The sequence below is a fragment of the Pyrus communis genome, chromosome 3 (assembly GCF_041283825.1).
Source record: "Pyrus communis isolate YQ-2024b chromosome 3, ASM4128382v1, whole genome shotgun sequence".
In the NCBI taxonomy this organism is placed as follows: Eukaryota; Viridiplantae; Streptophyta; class Magnoliopsida; order Rosales; family Rosaceae; genus Pyrus; species Pyrus communis.
The window spans coordinates 2,747,707-2,766,070 of NC_142567.1; the positions used below are offsets into that span (position 1 = coordinate 2,747,707).

An 18,364-nucleotide genomic window follows, 5' to 3' on the forward strand; every position below is an offset into this window, starting at 1 on the left:
ACTGAATGTCCGAAATCACGAGAGTTGTTCTTCAAGATGGAAGAAACATCTTCACCCAAGTTTGAACAAATGGCATCAAGCACTATTAGCAGCCGCAAGTAGACATGAAAACGGCGCTAACTACTACGACGAAGTAAGTGTTTTCACAATTTACTTTAAATATTTAATTATATTACATTTAATTTCATGAATTACTTTCCTTTAATTTTTGTAAATACATTTAATTATATTGCATTTAATTTCATAAATTAATTTCCTTTAATTTTTTGTAATTATATTTTCTAGGTAAGCCAAACAGAGGAATTGTATATGGATGGTAGTTCGAAACCCTTTCAGTTTCACAGTTGTTGGGAAATTGGTAAGGGGTAGGTGTTATTTGTGAAGATCCACCTCAACATAGAGTAGGTCCTACCCCGGTGTTCGGAACTGCATCCTTAATTGCAAATATGAATGAAGATGGATCTCCTACCATTCAGCAAATAAGGGTAGAAAATCCATCTTCGAGTGAAGGTTCCATACCTAAGGCTATGAGACGAAACAAGGTAATAAGGTTGAAGGAAAAGGGGAAGGCAAATGATGATTACGCCGCTCAACTAGAAATGGCGGCCTCATTGCGATTAATGGCAGAGCAAACTGTCCTTGAGGTGGAAGAAAGGAACCGTAGGCATGAACAACGGGCCAAACAAATACATGAAGAGATACATGAAGAGATGGATGATAAGAATATGAAAATGAATACTTCGAATTACACTCCAATGAGTAAGACCTATTTTGATAGGAAAAAAGAAGAAGAAGAAATTATGACCCGGCTCTAACTATACTCCTACAATGGTGAATGATGAAGATGATGTTGATTATGGATATTAAATTTAAGTTGTTGTAGTTTTTAAATTTAAGTTGTAGTTTTTAAATTTAAGTTGTTGTAGTTGTTAAATTTAAATAATAAATTATGTTTGACACTATGACTCTTTGGACCTCGGTTGGAGACAGTTTTTTGTGATAGGACTAAAATGAGCCCTATGACCCTTTAACCCTCGGTTGGAGATAGAGTCAAATATGACCCTGTATTGTTTATTAAAATATTAATTTCTTGAAGAGCCTGATGACTAAAACGAACCATTTGATCAGCCCTTGGTTGCAGATGACCTTGAGATTCAACACAATTTGACATTGGAAAAATCGTGGAGTTTCGTTTTGGAACACAAAAGGGAAACAACAACAACAACAGCAACGTAAACACAGCCAATCACAATCCAGGTGCTAAAATCCTACTCACACATTGTTTACAGAAATTTACCAACCTACCCTTTCTCCTTAGTAGGTCAAACTCCAAACTCCGAGGACTCATCCGTCAATTCAAACTTAAACTCCATTTAGACCACTTTCGCTCTCTTAGGGCAGGAATCCTGTGCTTTTCGGGACAAAAAGCCAACTGTCCTGAAAGCTTTCCCCTCTCAGTAAACCGCCATCGTGTGGGTGCACGATTCTTAACGTGCACACTCATATCTTAGTCTTCCCCAGATCCCCTTCACGTACACTGCTTTTCTCTGTTAAACAGATTGCTCTTCTCACCCCCATGATTGATCCGTGCACACAGTTCCGTGAACCCGCCTGTAACTCGACCGCATTTGCCATATGAAGGCCCCTGCTTCTTCCATGGCGATGTCGAATTGGGTTTTTGTGTTTTCGATTGTTGTCTGCTTTTTCGCATCTGGGTCGCTCGCAATTGAGAATTTTCACCAGGCGTAAGTGATTTTTGTGATGCAAGTTCTGATTTTTTTTAATCTAAAGTTTGGTGTTTTTTCTGTTTTTGCTGATGGGAGAAATCTGGTGCCAATGGGATTAGCTATAAACAGCTTTGGCTTTTGGCTTTTTTGAATAGTTGTAGTTGAATTTTGATCATGGTGAACAATATTGCAATGCAGTTATTATGCTTAGTGAATAAATTTTGAAACTTTTGTTTTAGATCTGGGACGGCGTTTGGTGATTCTAAAAACAAGTTTCAGAAACATGAGAAAGTTGGAAAAGTGCTTCCAAAATACTGAAAAGTTGGGAACTTTTAGCTTATTTGTGTCGTTTAGTGATTTGTTAACAGCATGAAGTATGTCAATGTGCTTCATATGAGCACTGTGTTTCTTTTTTGTAAATTTTTTTTATGAGCGAATTGTAGTGCGGTTATGTTAGTTTACTATCTGATAGTGTAAATTAGAATAATGCAGCAATGCGAGAGTGCCGGCCAATCACGAATGTTGAACATGATTTTAAGGTGCTCTAGATTGTGAAGGTTAAATATTGTTTTGCTATCGAAGTAGGTAGGATGTTCCTAAACACTAATGGGAGACTATAACGAGGGAAATAAAACATCATAAGAAACTATGCTCCCTGCCTCAATTGTGCGGTACTGTGAATCTTCGCATCATATTTTGGAAACCTTGTCGACCCATGAGTCACTTTATGCACCTTATTTTGAGATTACATGCTGCCTAACCATTGTTGCTGTTTTTCTGCCATTGTTATGCACATCGTATGTGGCTAATGTTTGTGCAATATTTTACATACAGATTTCCTATTGTGGAACCTGATCCTGGTCATACAAAACTTCGTCTTTCAAGGGAAGGGTTGGAGGCCATTGAAAGAATAACAAATCCAATTGCAGCTGTTGCCGTAAGACTTAAACCTGTTCTCCGTAGCATCTATAATTCTTGCGAACTTTACATTTTTAATTTCCAAACTCTGGATGTTTAGTTTTAGCTAGAGTTTAATGACCTCACCTTTGTAGAGGTGTAGTAGTATCATGTAGGCTAAAGGGCAGTGGTTTTCAGTCTCCATGCATACAAATATGACTAAAAGATTTACGATTAAATTTATTGTCCTACATTTCCCTGGGTAAAGCAAACTTTCTGTTCTCCGTGTACATCTTGATTCTATTCAAATGATTTTTTTTCTTAGGTTATTGGACCATACCGCTCTGGAAAATCTTTTTTGCTCAACCAACTGCTCTCCCTTTCTTGTTATGAAGGTGTAGTCTTTACTTCTATTAGTTATACTTCTATCGCCTTCTTCCTGTGGATCTTGTTTGATTAATCTTTATGCATTGGTTGTTGGTTTGAACAATATAACAACCTTTAAGTTTTATTTTTAAACGGTTTTCCCACAGGGTTTGGTGTTGGACACATGCGTGACACAAAAACAAAAGGTAAATCTTTATGCAACCTTGATATCATGGATGTGCATTATTGTTTTTTGAGAGATATATTTACGGTGGCTGTTTGCCTCTTACAGGGATTTGGGTATGGGGAACCCCAATAGAATTGGATATTGACGGAGTGAAAACTTCGGTTTTTTACCTTGATACTGAGGGATTTGAAAGTGTTGGGAAGTCAAACGTGTATGATGACCGGTAATCTCCAAGTCATCATGTAATCTTCAATTTTCCTTTGATGGTCATTCAGGTTATGTCTTCTGCTGGGTTTCTGAGTATTCTTTTGCAGGATTTTCGCTCTGGCAACTGTTATGAGTTCTGTTCTTGTTTATAACCTGCCTGAGACGGTGAGTTGCACAACATGTGATGTATTAGAAACATGTACTAGGTCCTTGGTCCATTATTGTTCAATCCCAGTTTGCCTTATTTGATATATCTCTATGGTTGTCATTTTCTGTAGATCCGTGAAGCTGACATTGCCAGGTTGTCATTTGCTGTTGAGCTTGCTGAAGAATTTTATGGAAGGTCCGCAGTTTGTTCAATCCTTGTTGTTATTATACTTAATTTGTTTTGCTATTATCAAAACTGACATGTTTGCGTCTTGGTTGCAAATTTCATGTCGCAAATAGAGTGAAGGTAAGTTCCAATCCCTTAAATCATTGTCCCTGGCATGTATTATCTCGCAATAATTTACACATGTGAATAGTTGGATTGTTTTGTAGGGACAAGATGTTGCTTTTGAACCTGCAAAGCTATTGTGGCTCATCCAGCGTGATTTTTTACGTAAGTTTGAGAAATGCCTATAGCATGTTTGTTCAAGTTAAATATGAGCAACATATAAGTTACAATGACAGTCTACCGAGATTAGTCTTCTCACCTATCAACCCTTTTTCCTAGCTTCCAGCACAGTGCTCATGAATTGACATTGTGGTGTTTATTCTGCAGAAGGGAAATCTGTGCAACAAATGGTTAATGAAGCTCTTCTTCGCGTCCCTAACAATGATGGTTAGTGTTTTGTTTCCTCCCAGTATGCATCCTTGCAAAAGATCTGTCTTTACTTCTTACATAAATGCAGTGCAACTTATTTATTTGTTTGTCTATCATGGATTTAATAGTGGGTGCTTTGTGACATTGCAGGCAACAAAAACATTGATATGGTATTTTCACCTTATATTCTCACTTGCCGGCATTTCTGCTGAGATATTGCTGTTCACGGATTGAAAGCGAACCCTTTTTGTGTGTCTTTATCAGGTTAACCAGATCCGAGATTCTTTGGCTATTATGGGTGATAATAGCACAGCCTTCAGTTTACCACAAGTATGGGTTTTCCTATTTTCAGCAGTTTTTGCACTCATTTTCTTGGCTTTATGTTTTAGTTGGGAGGCTGTTCAATGAAGCCTCTCAGCATTACACATTTACTGCAAATCCCTAGACTTTTTTTGTTAAAAATGGACAAAAATGTTGTGTCGAGTTCCCTTGACGTGGGCATGTTTTGGACAAGCTTTATTTTTGACCCATGTGCAATAGTTTATGATTTCTTAGTTGCTATGTATGCTATATGGTTATTTCAACATTGAGTAAGACACTTGAGTTCACTTTTGATAAAAATAAGCGTCGTTCTAACCTATACAATATAATCCATAATATTGTAATATTGTGCTTGTATTATAATAAATTTAAACTTCCCTTTGCTATAGATATATTTTCTATTTGTTTGTCAAATGTTTTGATTCTGTGGTGATTCCGAACTTTCAAACAGCCTCACCTTGAGCGAACGAAACTCTGCGACATGAAGGATGGTGAGCTTGACCCGATGTATGTTAAGAAAAAGGAACAACTAAAACAGCTTGTTTCTAGTATCATCCGTCCAAAGATTGTGCAGGGAAAAACTCTAAATGGAAAGGAGTTTGTATCTTTTCTGGAGCAGGTACCTGTTATATTATAATGTTGGTTGGTTAAAATCAGCTAAGATAGGAGAATCATTAAGTTTCATTACAGTTTATGTTGTGTTGCATCCCATCTATAAGGTATTTAAGAGAACTTAAAGAAAGGATCCTAGCTACAATCGTTCTTTTAGTTTATTTTGTGTTTTTTTTTATTTTTTTTATTTTTTTCAGATTCTTGAAGCGTTGAACAAGGGGGAGATCCCATCAACAGGTTCTCTGGTGGAGGTTTTCAATAAGGGTATTCTTGAGCGATGCTTAAAGCTGTACCATGAAAGGATGGAAAAACTCAGTTTACCTCTCGTAGAGCAATCTGTGCAAGAATACCATGAACGGTCCATGGAGGAAGTGATGAAACTTTTTGAGGATCAACATTTTGGCCGTCACCATGCAAAGAAGTCAGTCGAGCAACTTCAAGAAGAAGTAGACAAGGTATATTAACTTTGTAATAGTAGCTCTAAACCCGTCTCCGAGTCATGTATTTAGTCTCTGCCTTAACATGCCAAGTCGTTTTACCTATTTTTTTGGCACCCTCACTTGCACCAGCTACACATCCTGCAAATATATTAACATGACTTTGCTGCTTATACTCTGCGAATTTGTTTAGGTGTTTAAGAATGTGGTCATGGCAAATGAATATCAATCTTCAAAGCTCTGTGAGGCATTGTATACCAGATGTGAGGATAAAATGGACCGGCTTCAAGTTCTCAGACTTCCTTCCATGGCAAAATTCAACGCAGGTTTCCTGCAGTGCAACCAAAGTTTTGAGCAAGAGTGTGTTGGACCTGCAAAAGAGAACTATGAGGTTCGCATGATGAAGGTCAGGCATACGTTGTGTTCTCCATTTTCTTTTTCCTCGTCTTCATTTTCTCTCTGCTGGGTGCAAAAACTCATTTGTACGATGTATATGATTTGATTTGCAGATGTTGGGGAAGTCACGATCTCTATTTATAAAAGAATACAATCACCGACTCTTCAATTGGTTGGTCACCTTCTCCCTTGTCATGGTGGTCGTTGGCCGGTTTATCATAAAGTTTATATTGATTGAAATCGGGGCCTGGATCATGTTCATCTTCTTAGAGACATACACGAGGATGTTTTGGTCTGCAGAGTCTCTCTACTACAACCCTGTGTGGCATGTAATAGTAGCCACTTGGGAAACACTCGTTTACAGTCCCGTCCTTGATCTGGACAGGTAACAAAACTCTTCTACTCCTTAGTCCTCAGGATGTTGCTTGAGTTGCAAGTGAAGTTGTGTTTTAATTTGTTCTTTGTTTGAGGCAGATGGGCTATTCCAGCCGGTGTCTTGGTAGCTCTGTTCATACTATATTGGCGGTGTTACGGAAGAAGGAAACACGGGTCCGGATGGATCTTACCCTTGTACAATAATCACAAAGGCGGCTCAAATCGCCCGAGATCAGATTGAAGAAACAGAGAGGATGCTTGATATATACTTTGTCTCGGGCGATTTTGTCTATTTTTGTACACAAAGCCCGGCCGGCAGGCCTAGCAGCCAGCTCTTTTGGTACTGAAATGTCAGATTCATTTCACTCTCCAATTGTGAAGAGGTGAAGAATCAAAAGGACAGCTCGTATAGGTCTAATTACTGTAACAATTCCAAATTGTTTGTACTGCAATTATTTTTTAATTAATTATTTGAAGTAGCCATTTAAACTGGATTTGTATAACACTAGTGTTTCAAAAAGAGAGGATATCAAAAAACAGAATGAAATGTTCACTTCAGATAAGGGTTTTCATTTTCCCGCTCTTTATTGATCAAACCGAGCACATTGACGTTTAGGATTCATACTGCTGATTTTACTTAGTGTAATAAGGCTTTGTTGTTGCTTTATTGAACAAATTGATGTTGTATTGAAGACCTTGTTGAACATATGAGATTTCCAAATATCAATACTTAAAATAATTAACATTATCTTGTTATCAAAATATGAAGATTCAGTCAGCTTCGGATATTAAAAAAAAAAAAAAAAAAAATCTGACCATTATTTTTAACTCGGTTTTGTACTTAAAACAATTATTTTATTTTTATTACAAGCAATAATATTACTCTAGGCTAGAATAATGGGAGGACCATGATTTGAAGAATAAGGCCATATCCGACGCGTCAATATCTACGAACTTAGCTCTGTGTTTGCGTAATAGATTTCCAAGAAACTGCCTCGTACATGCCATAACAGACTAATTCACGCATTGTTCCTTGAAATTAATAATGTCAACATGAAAATGGCAACCCCAAATATACGCAACACGTAGAGGTATAAAGAGTGCGCGACATGCCCTTTTGCGATACCGAATAAAACTGTGAAGAAATGAAAGAATTTGAAATGTGTCTCATAGCCGTTGGCTCTGTGATTGCAGTCGTAATTGGTATTTTTGGGGTGCTTTCTTGCTGTAGTACAGGTAACAAGAAGAAGCAAACAAGCCAAGCCACCGTCGTGCCTTCTTCGGCTCAAAAACCTAACCGCGGCGATGTTGAAAGAGGCGAAGGTGGTGGACAGAAAGATGGTGGGATGGTCATTCTGGCTTTGGCTACTGCAGCTGTTGCAACTTCCGTAGCTAGTAATGTGATCGGCGGAGATAGTGGCGGTTGTGGCGGGGGCTGCGGCGGCGGTTGTGGCGGTGGGGGCTGTGGTGGTGGAGGCTGTGGCGGAGGAGGGTGAGGGTGCTTGTGATTGGATCATGTTATACTATCTCTTTTTAGGGGTTGCTTGTTGTACTATTTCTTCCCAATTATAAATAAACTTAAAATGAGAAAACATTTAAAAGAAATTAGCGAGACATAAGAAAAATATGTAAATACAAAAGTTTCCAAAAATGATTGTACCGAAATATATTAAGATTTGTTTGCAATCGAAACGTCTGTATCGAATTATATTATGATGAATTAATGTACCTAAATATTTGTACTGAATTGTCTGTACCAAACTATATTATAATGAATTTGTGTACCTAAATTTAAATGCCACAATCATAGGAGGTGTTATCTATACCAGTTTAGAATTTTTTTTTTTTTTTTAATACATGTGATAGTTTACACTATATTAATCTAAAATAAACGAAGAAAATTTCAAATTAACGAAAAGTCCGTGGTACTGTTCATTTTAACTAAAAATTACATTTTTACACTAAAAAGTCAATCATGGTACTATTCATTTTATCCTTTATTTTATCTTTATCGTTAAAAATCAAAGTTTTTAAACCATTTTCATTAGTTTTCCTGAAAAAGAATTCACGGGCCAAACAAGAGATTTCTAGAGTCTGCACAATTTTTAGCAAAGGAATACCCTCTAACGGAAAAATTGAATCAAAGCTCCCATTCGAAGAAATAAAAGTGGCCTTCTCTGCCAAAGCCATCTTGTCAAATCACCGCTCATATAATAATAAAAGAAAGGGTGTGCTATTCACACATCCTATTTTACTTCTCACATATTTTTTTAATTTTTGGCTATCGGATCAGATAAATTTCAAAAACACACTACCCTGCCCAATATCAATTTAGACTTTTAGCGCAATATCTGAAGATTCAGTTAACTAAATCAATTTATATTACTAATTGCTTGCATGATAAATTCCAAGAAATTGCTATATGCATAAGTATGGCTTGCATGATAAATTCCAAGAAATTGCACCAAAAGTCAACTTATGATTGGAAGAAAAATGTTGAATGACAAACTTGACGCATTACCTCCCACAAATTAGTAAACCCTAAAGAAATTAACAGCAACTGTGAACTTCCGCATAAACGCCCTTAAAAAATGTCTAACATAATGCATGCACGATCCAACCCCTAACATCCGCAATACGAACCGTGTATATATAAAGAACGCGCAGCATGCCCCTTTTCCTGTGGAGGATAATTGTGAAGAAGTGACTCATTTGCGCAAACTCTCGTAGCCGAAGGCTTATTCGGGGTTGCTGCATTTATTTGGTGTCTTTGCTTTCTACACGTCTAATAACAAGAATCGTAAAGCAAAACGAGCCACCGCGGTGCCTCATTCTGGTCAACGAGCTTCCGGCCACCAGAACAGGCTCTAAGGGGGTGCAAGTGGTGCCACCGCACAGGGTCCCCAAATCAGAAGGACCCCAATTTTTCAAATTTGCATGCATATATGTATATATAGTACTATGTGCAAAATAATACAAACTTGAGTCTTAGCGAAAATGGTATTACTGCTTTTTTACATTGGCCTAGGGGATGGGTTTGAACCTCATCTCCATTATTTTTTCAAAATATTTTTATTAAATGCATAAACTTCAACAAAATAATATAAAAATTCCACACAATCACACGAAAATTCGAACCCTTACCCTCTAAATTCACTTTCGCACAGGACCCTGCCGGCCACGATGTTAAGTGGAGGAACTGTTTTGGGAGGAGATGGTTTTACTTGCTACTGCAGCTGCTGTAGCTACAACAACTAGTGACGTTGGTGGCATCAGCGGTGGTTGTGGTGGAGGTGGTGGCGGTTAGCTGCAGTTGTGGACGATGAAACTCCACACCAGTACATAACTGGTGTAGCATTCCTTAGTACACAAAGCTAAAACAGGAAGTGACAGACGACGGATTAAACCAAAAAAGCACCCCATGCATATTTAAAAGCCCCCTCTGTTCATCAATCTAATTAGACGAGCAATGCACCTACTGAACACAACAAACAGTTTTGCGCGGTGAGGCCATTAGATCTAAATCTTTGTTGCATAAGAAAATCTCTCACGCTTGGGCTCATTTTTAGTATCCCTCCTCATTAGGCGTGCAAGTTGGATAGAAACATATATGCGATTCCAACCGACTCCGAGTTGAAAATTTCCAAAATACTCCGTGTGATTTAAATTCCAAATCCAAAAAAGTCTGAAAAAATTGGATAGGAATTGGAATGTATTTAATATTCCGAGTTCGATCTGAAATTACACAGTTAATTATGTACTTACTGACTTTGGATTTGTAATACAAGGTACTCTAATATGTAACTTATTTTTCAATTACAACTCCCTTGAATATATTACATACAAAACAAATGAGAATTTGATAACTATTCCAGCACAAGTGTTTTTACCAATTAACTCTTCCAGCACGACTGCAAGTATTAATCTGTTTGCGTGGGAACCCAACAGTTAGTTCACTTCTTTCAGAGGTATATTGGCGAAAAACCATACCATAGTATCCCTCACCAAACCAAGTTTAGGCGAATAAGCAACAGCTTCTACTCAAATCTCCGACGAACAATGGTTTCCGTCCGAACAAGGCCTCATAGTCTAATTACTGAAGTACATAACAGCGGAAGGATCCCAAAACCTTGATGATTGAGACGACGAATAAATAGAAAATTTCAAATTATCGTCTATAAAAATGTAGCTGTTCCATTTCCATTGATATGATCGAGAGTGATCCTTTAATTGCTTGTGAGTCCAAATGGGATTGATCTCCTGCAAGAAACAAATGAACCTTGTCCTTCACTGTAATCCAGCTGCAGCCTGGACTCTTCCTTATCCCCTTTGATTTTTTGGTCATCATCACTTGGTTTCCATCCTTCATTTTCCCTAAAGTAGAATATAAATTAGACAAGACCACATAAGGGGTCGCGTCATCAGGCTCCAATCTGATTAGCTTCCGAGTTGCAAGCAGTGCAAGATCAAGACATAAATGAGTCCTGCTAGCACTAAGAAGAGCTCCCCAAACCCCGGTATGGGGCTCAAATGGCATTGAATGAATCAAATCGACAGCTTCATGTAGCAAACCAGCTCGACCAAGGAGATCAACCATGCAAGCGTAGTGATCCGGTCCTGGTTCTATATTGTGTTCCAATTTCATCGAATTAAAATACTGCCATCCTTCTTCTACTAGTCCCACGTGGACGCAGGCTGAAAGAACACCCAGAAAGGTGGTTTGGTTTGGCTTGCAATCTTCATTCTGCATGCTCTGAAATAAGTTAAAAGCTTCTTTCCCAAACCCATTTTGTGCAAACCCTGTAATCAATGAGTTGAATGAAACAGTATTGGGCGAAGTGATACTTCTGAAGATCCTATCGGCATCAACAGTGTTCCCACACTTTGAATACATAGAGACCAGAGAATTTTGAACGGATAATTCAAACTCCATATCCATCTTAAATGAAAGAGCATGGATCTGCATCCCCTCGTTTATACTGGCCAAACTGGCAGAAGCACTGAGTGCACTGCTCAAAGTAAGGGGATTGATCCTGATTTCCTCTCGACGCATCTGAATAAACCAAATGAGAGCCTCTTCATATTGCCCATTATTTACAAAACCCGAAATTATGGCAGTCCAGGCAACATCATCCTTCTCAGGCATCATTTTGAACAACTCCATGGCTTTCTCAGTCATCCCTTTGCAAGAGAATCCCGATAACATGGTCGTCCATGATACTATATCCTTTGCAGGCATCACCTCGAACAATCTAAAAGCTTCTTCAGTTTCAGCACATTGAACATAACCCGCAATTAAGGAATTCCAGGAAACTACATCTTTCTTGTTCATCATATTAAATACCTTAGAAGCTTCATCTATACAACCAAATCTACAATACATAATGATAACAGAATTTCCTAAAAAGACATCATAGTCAAACCCCTTACGAGAAACTAACCCGTGCATCTGAATCCCTTCTCGATATCTATCAATACTGCCACAAGCTTCGAACATTACAGCCATTGTAGTGCTATTGACCTTCACTAGCCCTTCCCTACTCATATCCAAGAACAATTCAAACCCGGCTTCGAAAATTCCCATCTTCATATACCCATCAATCAGTGCTGTCCAAGTAACCACATTCCTCTCCAGCATCTGATCAAACAAATTTCTAGCATCAACAATCCTTCCCATTTTGCAATACCCATCAACCATACAGCTCTGAGAAACCACATTGCTATTTACCATACCCTCAAAAACTCGAACTGCGTCTTCAGTTCTTCCAACCTTCAAATACCCATTTATCAAAACATTTGAACAAACCGGTTCCCGCCACCTTACTGGCATTTCACAGTAAAGCTTCTCAGCCTTGTCAAACATCCCCGCCTTTACAAAACCCGTGATCATGGCACTATAAGACACCTCATTGCGCTCCGGCATCCCAGAAAACAACTCAAAAGCTTCACCTACCGTACATTTATTTCTAATATAAGCCGTGATCATCGCATTATACGATGCTATGTTTCGTTGGGGAATTTCATCGAACAGTTTACGTGCTTTGGAAGTTTGGCCATTTTCGGCATATGCAGTGAGCATAGCAGTCCAGGAAATAGTGTTTTTCTCGGGCATGCGGTTGAATACTGATTCGGCTTGTTTGATATCACCATTTCTTCCGTTTTGGGTGATCTGGGAATTGCAGTAAACAAGAAAGCTGCTGGCTTTTCTGCTTTTGGACACGCTTTGGGGTTTTGAACAGGCTTGAGTGGACAGATACGAGCAGTGGATCTTACAACGCGAAAAGCTACAATTGGAAAAGTACTTATGGAAAATGCTGGTTTTGAGTATTGTTGGCATGTTTTGAGTTGACACACCACATGATCTCAATTAGCAAACTTGTATTTAATCTAATGGGCAAAAATCCATGTTAATAATCTTGAACTAGTTGCCTAGCCTCAAAAGCCCAACTCTTGTTTTGATGGGCATGTTGGCATTGTCCTAGACCCAATGATCTGAATAGGCTTAAAAGTCCTGGCCTGATTGAGATGAAAGTTGGGTTAGGTGGCCCGATTGAGATGAAAGTTGGGTTAGGATTGTGAATTTGATTGGCCCGGCTCTGATATCATTTCAAATTATCAGAGAAATGGGTCAAATATCAACTTTTAACAACATCAATATTGTCCTTAACTTGGTAGTTACCACCTGCATAGTTCAACTGGTGTGAGGTTTATCACAAAAGTCTCCCTATTGGTTGCATTGGGTTTAAGATATTTAAACTCTTTTTTCTCAGAGATATGGTTTATGTGAGATATCTCAACATGCCCTGTCACGTGAGAGACAATTAGTGGGTCACACGTGGGAGATCCATACATCGAGAATCATGTGGAGCCAAGGGGACTCACCCTAGGCCAAGGGACCCACCATCATCGCACGGGGCCAAGGGAACCCACCCATTGCGTGCAGTATGGGCCCGCTCCCTAACTCTGATACCATGTCAAAGTATTAGAGTGAAGGAGCAAAGGCCCACTTTCAACAACATCGATATTGTCTCCAACTTGTTAATTACTACTTGCAGAGTCCTATAAGTGTGAGGTTTTATCACAAAAGACTTCGATGTTAGTTGAAGTAGGATTAAGATATTTAAACTCTTCTTTTATCATAAATACGGTTGATATAGGATATTTAACAATATTGAGCTTCGCTCATAATGGAAACAAACAAAATCTTTAGCATTAGCATGTTCGGCTCTTAAAGTTAATGAAATTTCAATAGAAGCGAAAAAAAAAAAAAAGACCTAATATCAATCTCCTTCTAAAATTAATGTCAAACTGAAGATGGTCAATCTAACCTTAGAACAAATGTAAACGTGATTCTTCAAAAGAAAAATCACAAGTATGACCTTTTGTTCAAGAATTTTATAATATAGTTCCATATGTCTCGTGAAAGAATACGGTTGCTCACAAGTTTGACGAATCAAACATACCAACTTAATTCTTATCTAGCTGAATATAAACTTTTCTTGTTACTTTCACTGTCAAGCTCCAACTAACTGATTTATAGCCCTTACAAAAACGCAAACCTTTGCACTAGGAACCCCAAAATTTTATATATCGAAAATTTTACGATATGAAATTTCTTTTGTTCTTTCTAATATCGAAATCCAAATGCATCCCACCAGGCTATCCTTATCCTATCATGCATCTAACCCAATTTTCACTCTTTCATTCTCTCAATATAATTTTGGAACGCATGCATGCACATAAACAAAACAACATGTGTATGGGGTTTAGTAATTATCTAACCAAGTGATGTTTTTTATGTAGCCAATTAATCAAATAGTTTAAAGTACTCCCATTGCACTGATTTAGCATAATATTTACTACTATCCATTCCCCTTAGTCTCCTAATTTGTTCTTTGCTTTTTAAGTTGTCGGCAGAAAGAAACAATGATATATCAAGGTCGGTTGACAGCTTTGGAAACTTTTTAAATCCAAAGGTAGAACATTTTACCTTCATCAAGAATACGACACATGTTGATTTATTTTTTCTGTTTTTTATTATCGTTGATCATTTAGTTGAAATGAATAATTAACATCACTCTTATGCAACTCAAATTTTTTAACAGACTAATTCGTGTAAAATTAGAATCAAACTCCAATTTCAGAACTACTTAAGAACGCATTAACCCTTCAACTGCAAACTAGAACTTTCTTTAACTCGAGCAAGTGGATGACAAATCAAGATTACGATTAATCAAAATGATTATACTTTAATTAATTGGCGTGGTGCCTGCCTGCTGTAACGTGTTGATGTCTTGTCGGTAAGCATATCGCTTGGGTGGGGATTCGTATTCACAGGCCACTAATAGAGGTTGAGGGAGATTTTGGGATCTGAATTCCACCAAAATTGATGTGCTGGCACCACATGCACCGTAGCCTGTTGGATGGTCGATCAAACATGTTTCACTAATTGGTATCCATGCATTTTGTCAGCATCTTCCTCCAACCATATCTTTGACTGACAGCCCCCTCGAGTGTTTGATCAGATAATTGCATCTCTTATAATGTATCTTTTATCTTAGAGGAGCCAATGAAATTAATAACAATAAATTATACAAGTGGATAATATTGAAGTAAGAGAAAATTGAACACGAGACTTAAGATGTAAGACTAACTTACTTACTTTTTATTTATTTATTATTATTAAGAAGAAAGAAAGTTTGAAATTATTATAATAATAATTCAAGAGATGAAAAGTTTTGAATTCGGAACGTATGTGTGAAAACCCAATTCTTTATCTACTAAGATATTGAACCACATACAAACTCTGTTAATTACTTGGAGGATGATGCTAGAAAGACAATCGTTTTAGACCACATAATGTGACGGTTTATATTAGATTCCTTTTTTAGATCATCAAATATAAAATTCAATTATCAACTGCCACATCATATGATTTACAAACTAGACTCTAAAATGATAGTCTTCCTAATATTTTCTTTACTTGAATTACAAGATACTATAAGAAACTAGTGGATGTTCCATGTAATCAATACTCCAATGCCGCATTTACTAATCCGTAATCAAATTGAGAGGAATTGGATTGAGGGAGAATTGGATTGAGGAGGAATTGAAATGAGGTGGAATCAGAATCAAATTCTTGTTAAAGTTGTTTACTAAAACTATCTGGAATCGGAGTAGGAATGATGTTAAGTCCATATAAGTTGTTTACTAATTCACTTCAATCGGAATGAAAACTAAGTTGATTACTATATTGCCCTTACATAAATAAATTATTTTGATACTAATTAATTAAATTAAATTTATATAATAAAATTCATCTATATAAGCATATATAAATAGGTTTTATTTATTTATTAAGGGATGGCAAGAATAATGTTGAGTCCATGTAAGTTGTTTACTAATTCACTTGAATCAGAATGAAAACTAATTTGATGACTAAATTACCCTTACATAAATAAATTATTTTCATACTAATTAATTATATTAAATTCTTAATTAAATTTATAAAATAAAATTATCTATATAAAAATATATAAATAGGTTTTTTTATTTATTTATTAAAAATGACATAATGAGTGTCAAATGAAGGGCAATGTTGGGATAATAAGAAACAAGTGAGGGCATAATAGGAATAAAAGACCCATTCCTGATTCCCTTACCCTCAGGGAATTCAAATACCTCACAAAACTAGGGAATCCCGTTCCTCCAATTTCAGGAATTGGATTCCTTGTTTCGTGTGGGCTCCACCACTTTTTTTGATTCCTTAAGATTTAGTAAACACCGGAATACTCCGTAATCGGAATTCAATTCCCTTATCTTATTCCAATTACCCTTACGTAAACGTGTCACAAGTGCAGACAGATAACTCTATCCAAGAAAAAGAAAGTCAAATACTTGGACTAAATGAATAGTATTAGACCATGCTAGAAGAAACCCGTGGATATTCTACGTAATAGTGAGATACTAATTATAAAAAAAAAAAAAAAATTAAGAATAAAAATTTCTTTTTTTTATAAAAAAATTACCCCTGCATTCTTTTCAGCTAGTTTTGAACTTTTTTGTTTAGAGGGCATTTGTGTCCTATTAATTTTTGTGAAGCCTGTGACTCCAAATGGATTGCTGGCATTATATATTAGTATAAATTTGAGAAGTTTTTATGTGAAACACTTCTATCCATGACACTTTTTGTAAAAATAAAAACAAAACAAAATAAAAGATTTTATTGCAAACTTCTGCTTTTAAACTTTTTTTGTAAGTGTTTCTTGAAAAAGCATTGTAAAAAAGAGTTTTATAACTTAATTATTACATTAACTCGGAAAAAAATATATATATAATATAACATAAACGTATTCGGTTTACCTAGAATTTTTATTTTTTTTTAAATATTCCAAACACACACCTAGGTCTTTGAATAAAATTAAAGGGATATATATTGAGCACAGGTGGCAGCTAGTGGGTGAAATTTATATGATAAGATGTCTTCGTGCGAATATGCCCATGTTATCATGACTTGCATGCCTAGACTTGCATGCCTACTTATACATACATACATATATATATATATATATATATATATATGTATGTATGTATATATATAAAAGGCCTAACTTGTTTATAGTTTCATAACACTTGCAAATCACTTAGGTCTAATAACTTAGACACAAGTTCTAGACTTCCACCTTGCAATATTCCTCATTTCGTAGTTTCTTGCCAATTTGGTCTCTTTCCCAAATGGTTTCTTTGGCACCTGAAAACTTGGCATATACCAATATGGGTGTTAACCATAATTTCTCGGAATCATCAGTTGGAGTTGCATCATCAAACGTGAGCAATGCCCTACTCATGTCCTTGTTGGAAGAAACACAAGGTGGCGATCAAGATCACGACGAGGAACGGTTAAGCAGCCTGATCCGAGCTCTAGAGGTAGAGCTCGAGCCTACCACGAGTGAAGGTGATGGAATTTTCATGGATAATCTTCATGAATTTGGTAGCATTAACCAAGAGGATCATTTTCAGCTGTTCGATGTTGGATCTGTGGACGGTAGGGATTTCCAGGAAACAAACGCACCTGGGTTCGGTTGGATGGATATGGAAATATGGTTTTCTTCTTCACAGGGTACTGATGAATCAGTTGATTGGTACATGGATGATTCTTGTTTTGGTGACATCGATCGCATGTCTAGTTCTGGAGGGTCTCAGTACAATGGCTGCATTACTACAACTAATACTCCTTCTGAGGAAGATGGACACCAAAATCTGTGGCAGGAAACGTATGTTAATACAAGGATGCATATGTATAATTGAAACTTATTATTAATTAATTACATGTAACATCTAATTTATGAATATGTTTCGCGTCGCAATTTAAGTTGTTACAAGCTGATATCATCGAGAGATAACTAGTGGTAACATCAAGAATCGATATTGTTATTTGAAGGAAATCACAATCGGCCTTGCCAAATCACTGACAATAAATTAATAACAATGTTTTACTAATGTTACCAACAATAACTAAAATTATGAATAACTATCCCTGCCTATTTTTTTTTTCCTCTTTTAAAAAGGGGATAATTGGTGACGAACCACGTTTTATCCACCTTTTCTAGGCCCGAAGAAGGTTACTTGAGAATTTCACTATACATGTGGCCACGATTAAACAGATTCACAACTTACAAAATATCGAACCTAGAACCTCCTTTTTTTTTTTTTTTTTCTTCTTTTTCTTCTTTAGGGAGCTGTTGTTCGCACTTTATTATTGACGTCTAGAAAGAAAACTGCAAGCCGTATCTTTAATTAATTATTTTGGTGTAGTTTGAGAAAATTGGCCGAGTTATACCGCGTGGTAGTTTGGTTACTCCTAAATTTTTTGTTTAATGAGCAATTGTATGTAATAACTGGTGTTACAATATATTAATTTGGACGAAAGATTTGTAGACCCTTGGATTGGGAAAACCTAATTGAAGAAGAGACATTATAAACGCCTAAAGAGAATTAGATGTACGAAGTAGAAATTTCTCTGCGAGGGTTGAGC

At 36.8% G+C, this 18,364-nt stretch overlaps 3 protein-coding genes across 3 annotated transcripts; 2 read left to right on the top strand and 1 right to left on the bottom strand.

Annotated features, from left to right (window-relative positions):
* The first annotated feature begins 1,395 nt into the window (after positions 1 to 1,395).
* On the top strand, positions 1,396 to 6,893 carry LOC137715845 (uncharacterized). Its single transcript, XM_088690615.1, has 16 exons — positions 1,396 to 1,745; positions 2,562 to 2,664; positions 2,950 to 3,019; positions 3,158 to 3,196; positions 3,283 to 3,400; positions 3,492 to 3,549; positions 3,663 to 3,734; positions 3,925 to 3,985; positions 4,148 to 4,207; positions 4,340 to 4,359; positions 4,454 to 4,519; positions 4,962 to 5,129; positions 5,320 to 5,577; positions 5,753 to 5,965; positions 6,069 to 6,340; positions 6,430 to 6,893. Exons 1-16 carry the CDS (start codon positions 1,636 to 1,638, stop codon positions 6,569 to 6,571), a joined length of 1,830 nt encoding a protein of 609 aa, XP_088546741.1. The 5' UTR covers positions 1,396 to 1,635; the 3' UTR covers positions 6,572 to 6,893.
* A 3,131-nt stretch (positions 6,894 to 10,024) lies between these two features.
* LOC137716536 (Tetratricopeptide repeat (TPR)-like superfamily protein) lies at positions 10,025 to 12,769 on the bottom strand. The gene has a single exon (XM_068455989.2). It carries the CDS (start codon positions 12,665 to 12,667, stop codon positions 10,499 to 10,501), a length of 2,169 nt encoding a protein of 722 aa, XP_068312090.2. The 5' UTR covers positions 12,668 to 12,769; the 3' UTR covers positions 10,025 to 10,498.
* A 4,174-nt stretch (positions 12,770 to 16,943) lies between these two features.
* Positions 16,944 to 17,696, top strand: LOC148697741 (uncharacterized). Its single transcript, XM_088690616.1, has one exon. The coding sequence runs from the start codon at positions 17,065 to 17,067 to the stop codon at positions 17,635 to 17,637; it is 573 nt and encodes a 190-aa protein (XP_088546742.1). The 5' UTR covers positions 16,944 to 17,064; the 3' UTR covers positions 17,638 to 17,696.
* Positions 17,697 to 18,364: the final 668 nt, after the last annotated feature.

Bases quoted from the DNA above. Each gene is read 5' to 3' on its own strand.
- LOC148697741 (XM_088690616.1), top strand. From the start codon at position 17,065: ATGGTTTCTTTGGCACCTGAAAACTTGGCATATACCAATATGGGTGTT.
- LOC137715845 (XM_088690615.1), top strand. From the start codon at position 1,636: ATGAAGGCCCCTGCTTCTTCCATGGCGATGTCGAATTGGGTTTTTGTG. The intron at 3,986-4,147 runs GTAAGTTTGAGA...TTTATTCTGCAG, and splicing joins CATCCAGCGTGATTTTTTAC to AAGGGAAATCTGTGCAACAA. The intron at 5,578-5,752 runs GTATATTAACTT...GAATTTGTTTAG, and splicing joins TTCAAGAAGAAGTAGACAAG to GTGTTTAAGAATGTGGTCAT.
- LOC137716536 (XM_068455989.2), bottom strand. From the start codon at position 12,667: ATGCCAACAATACTCAAAACCAGCATTTTCCATAAGTACTTTTCCAAT.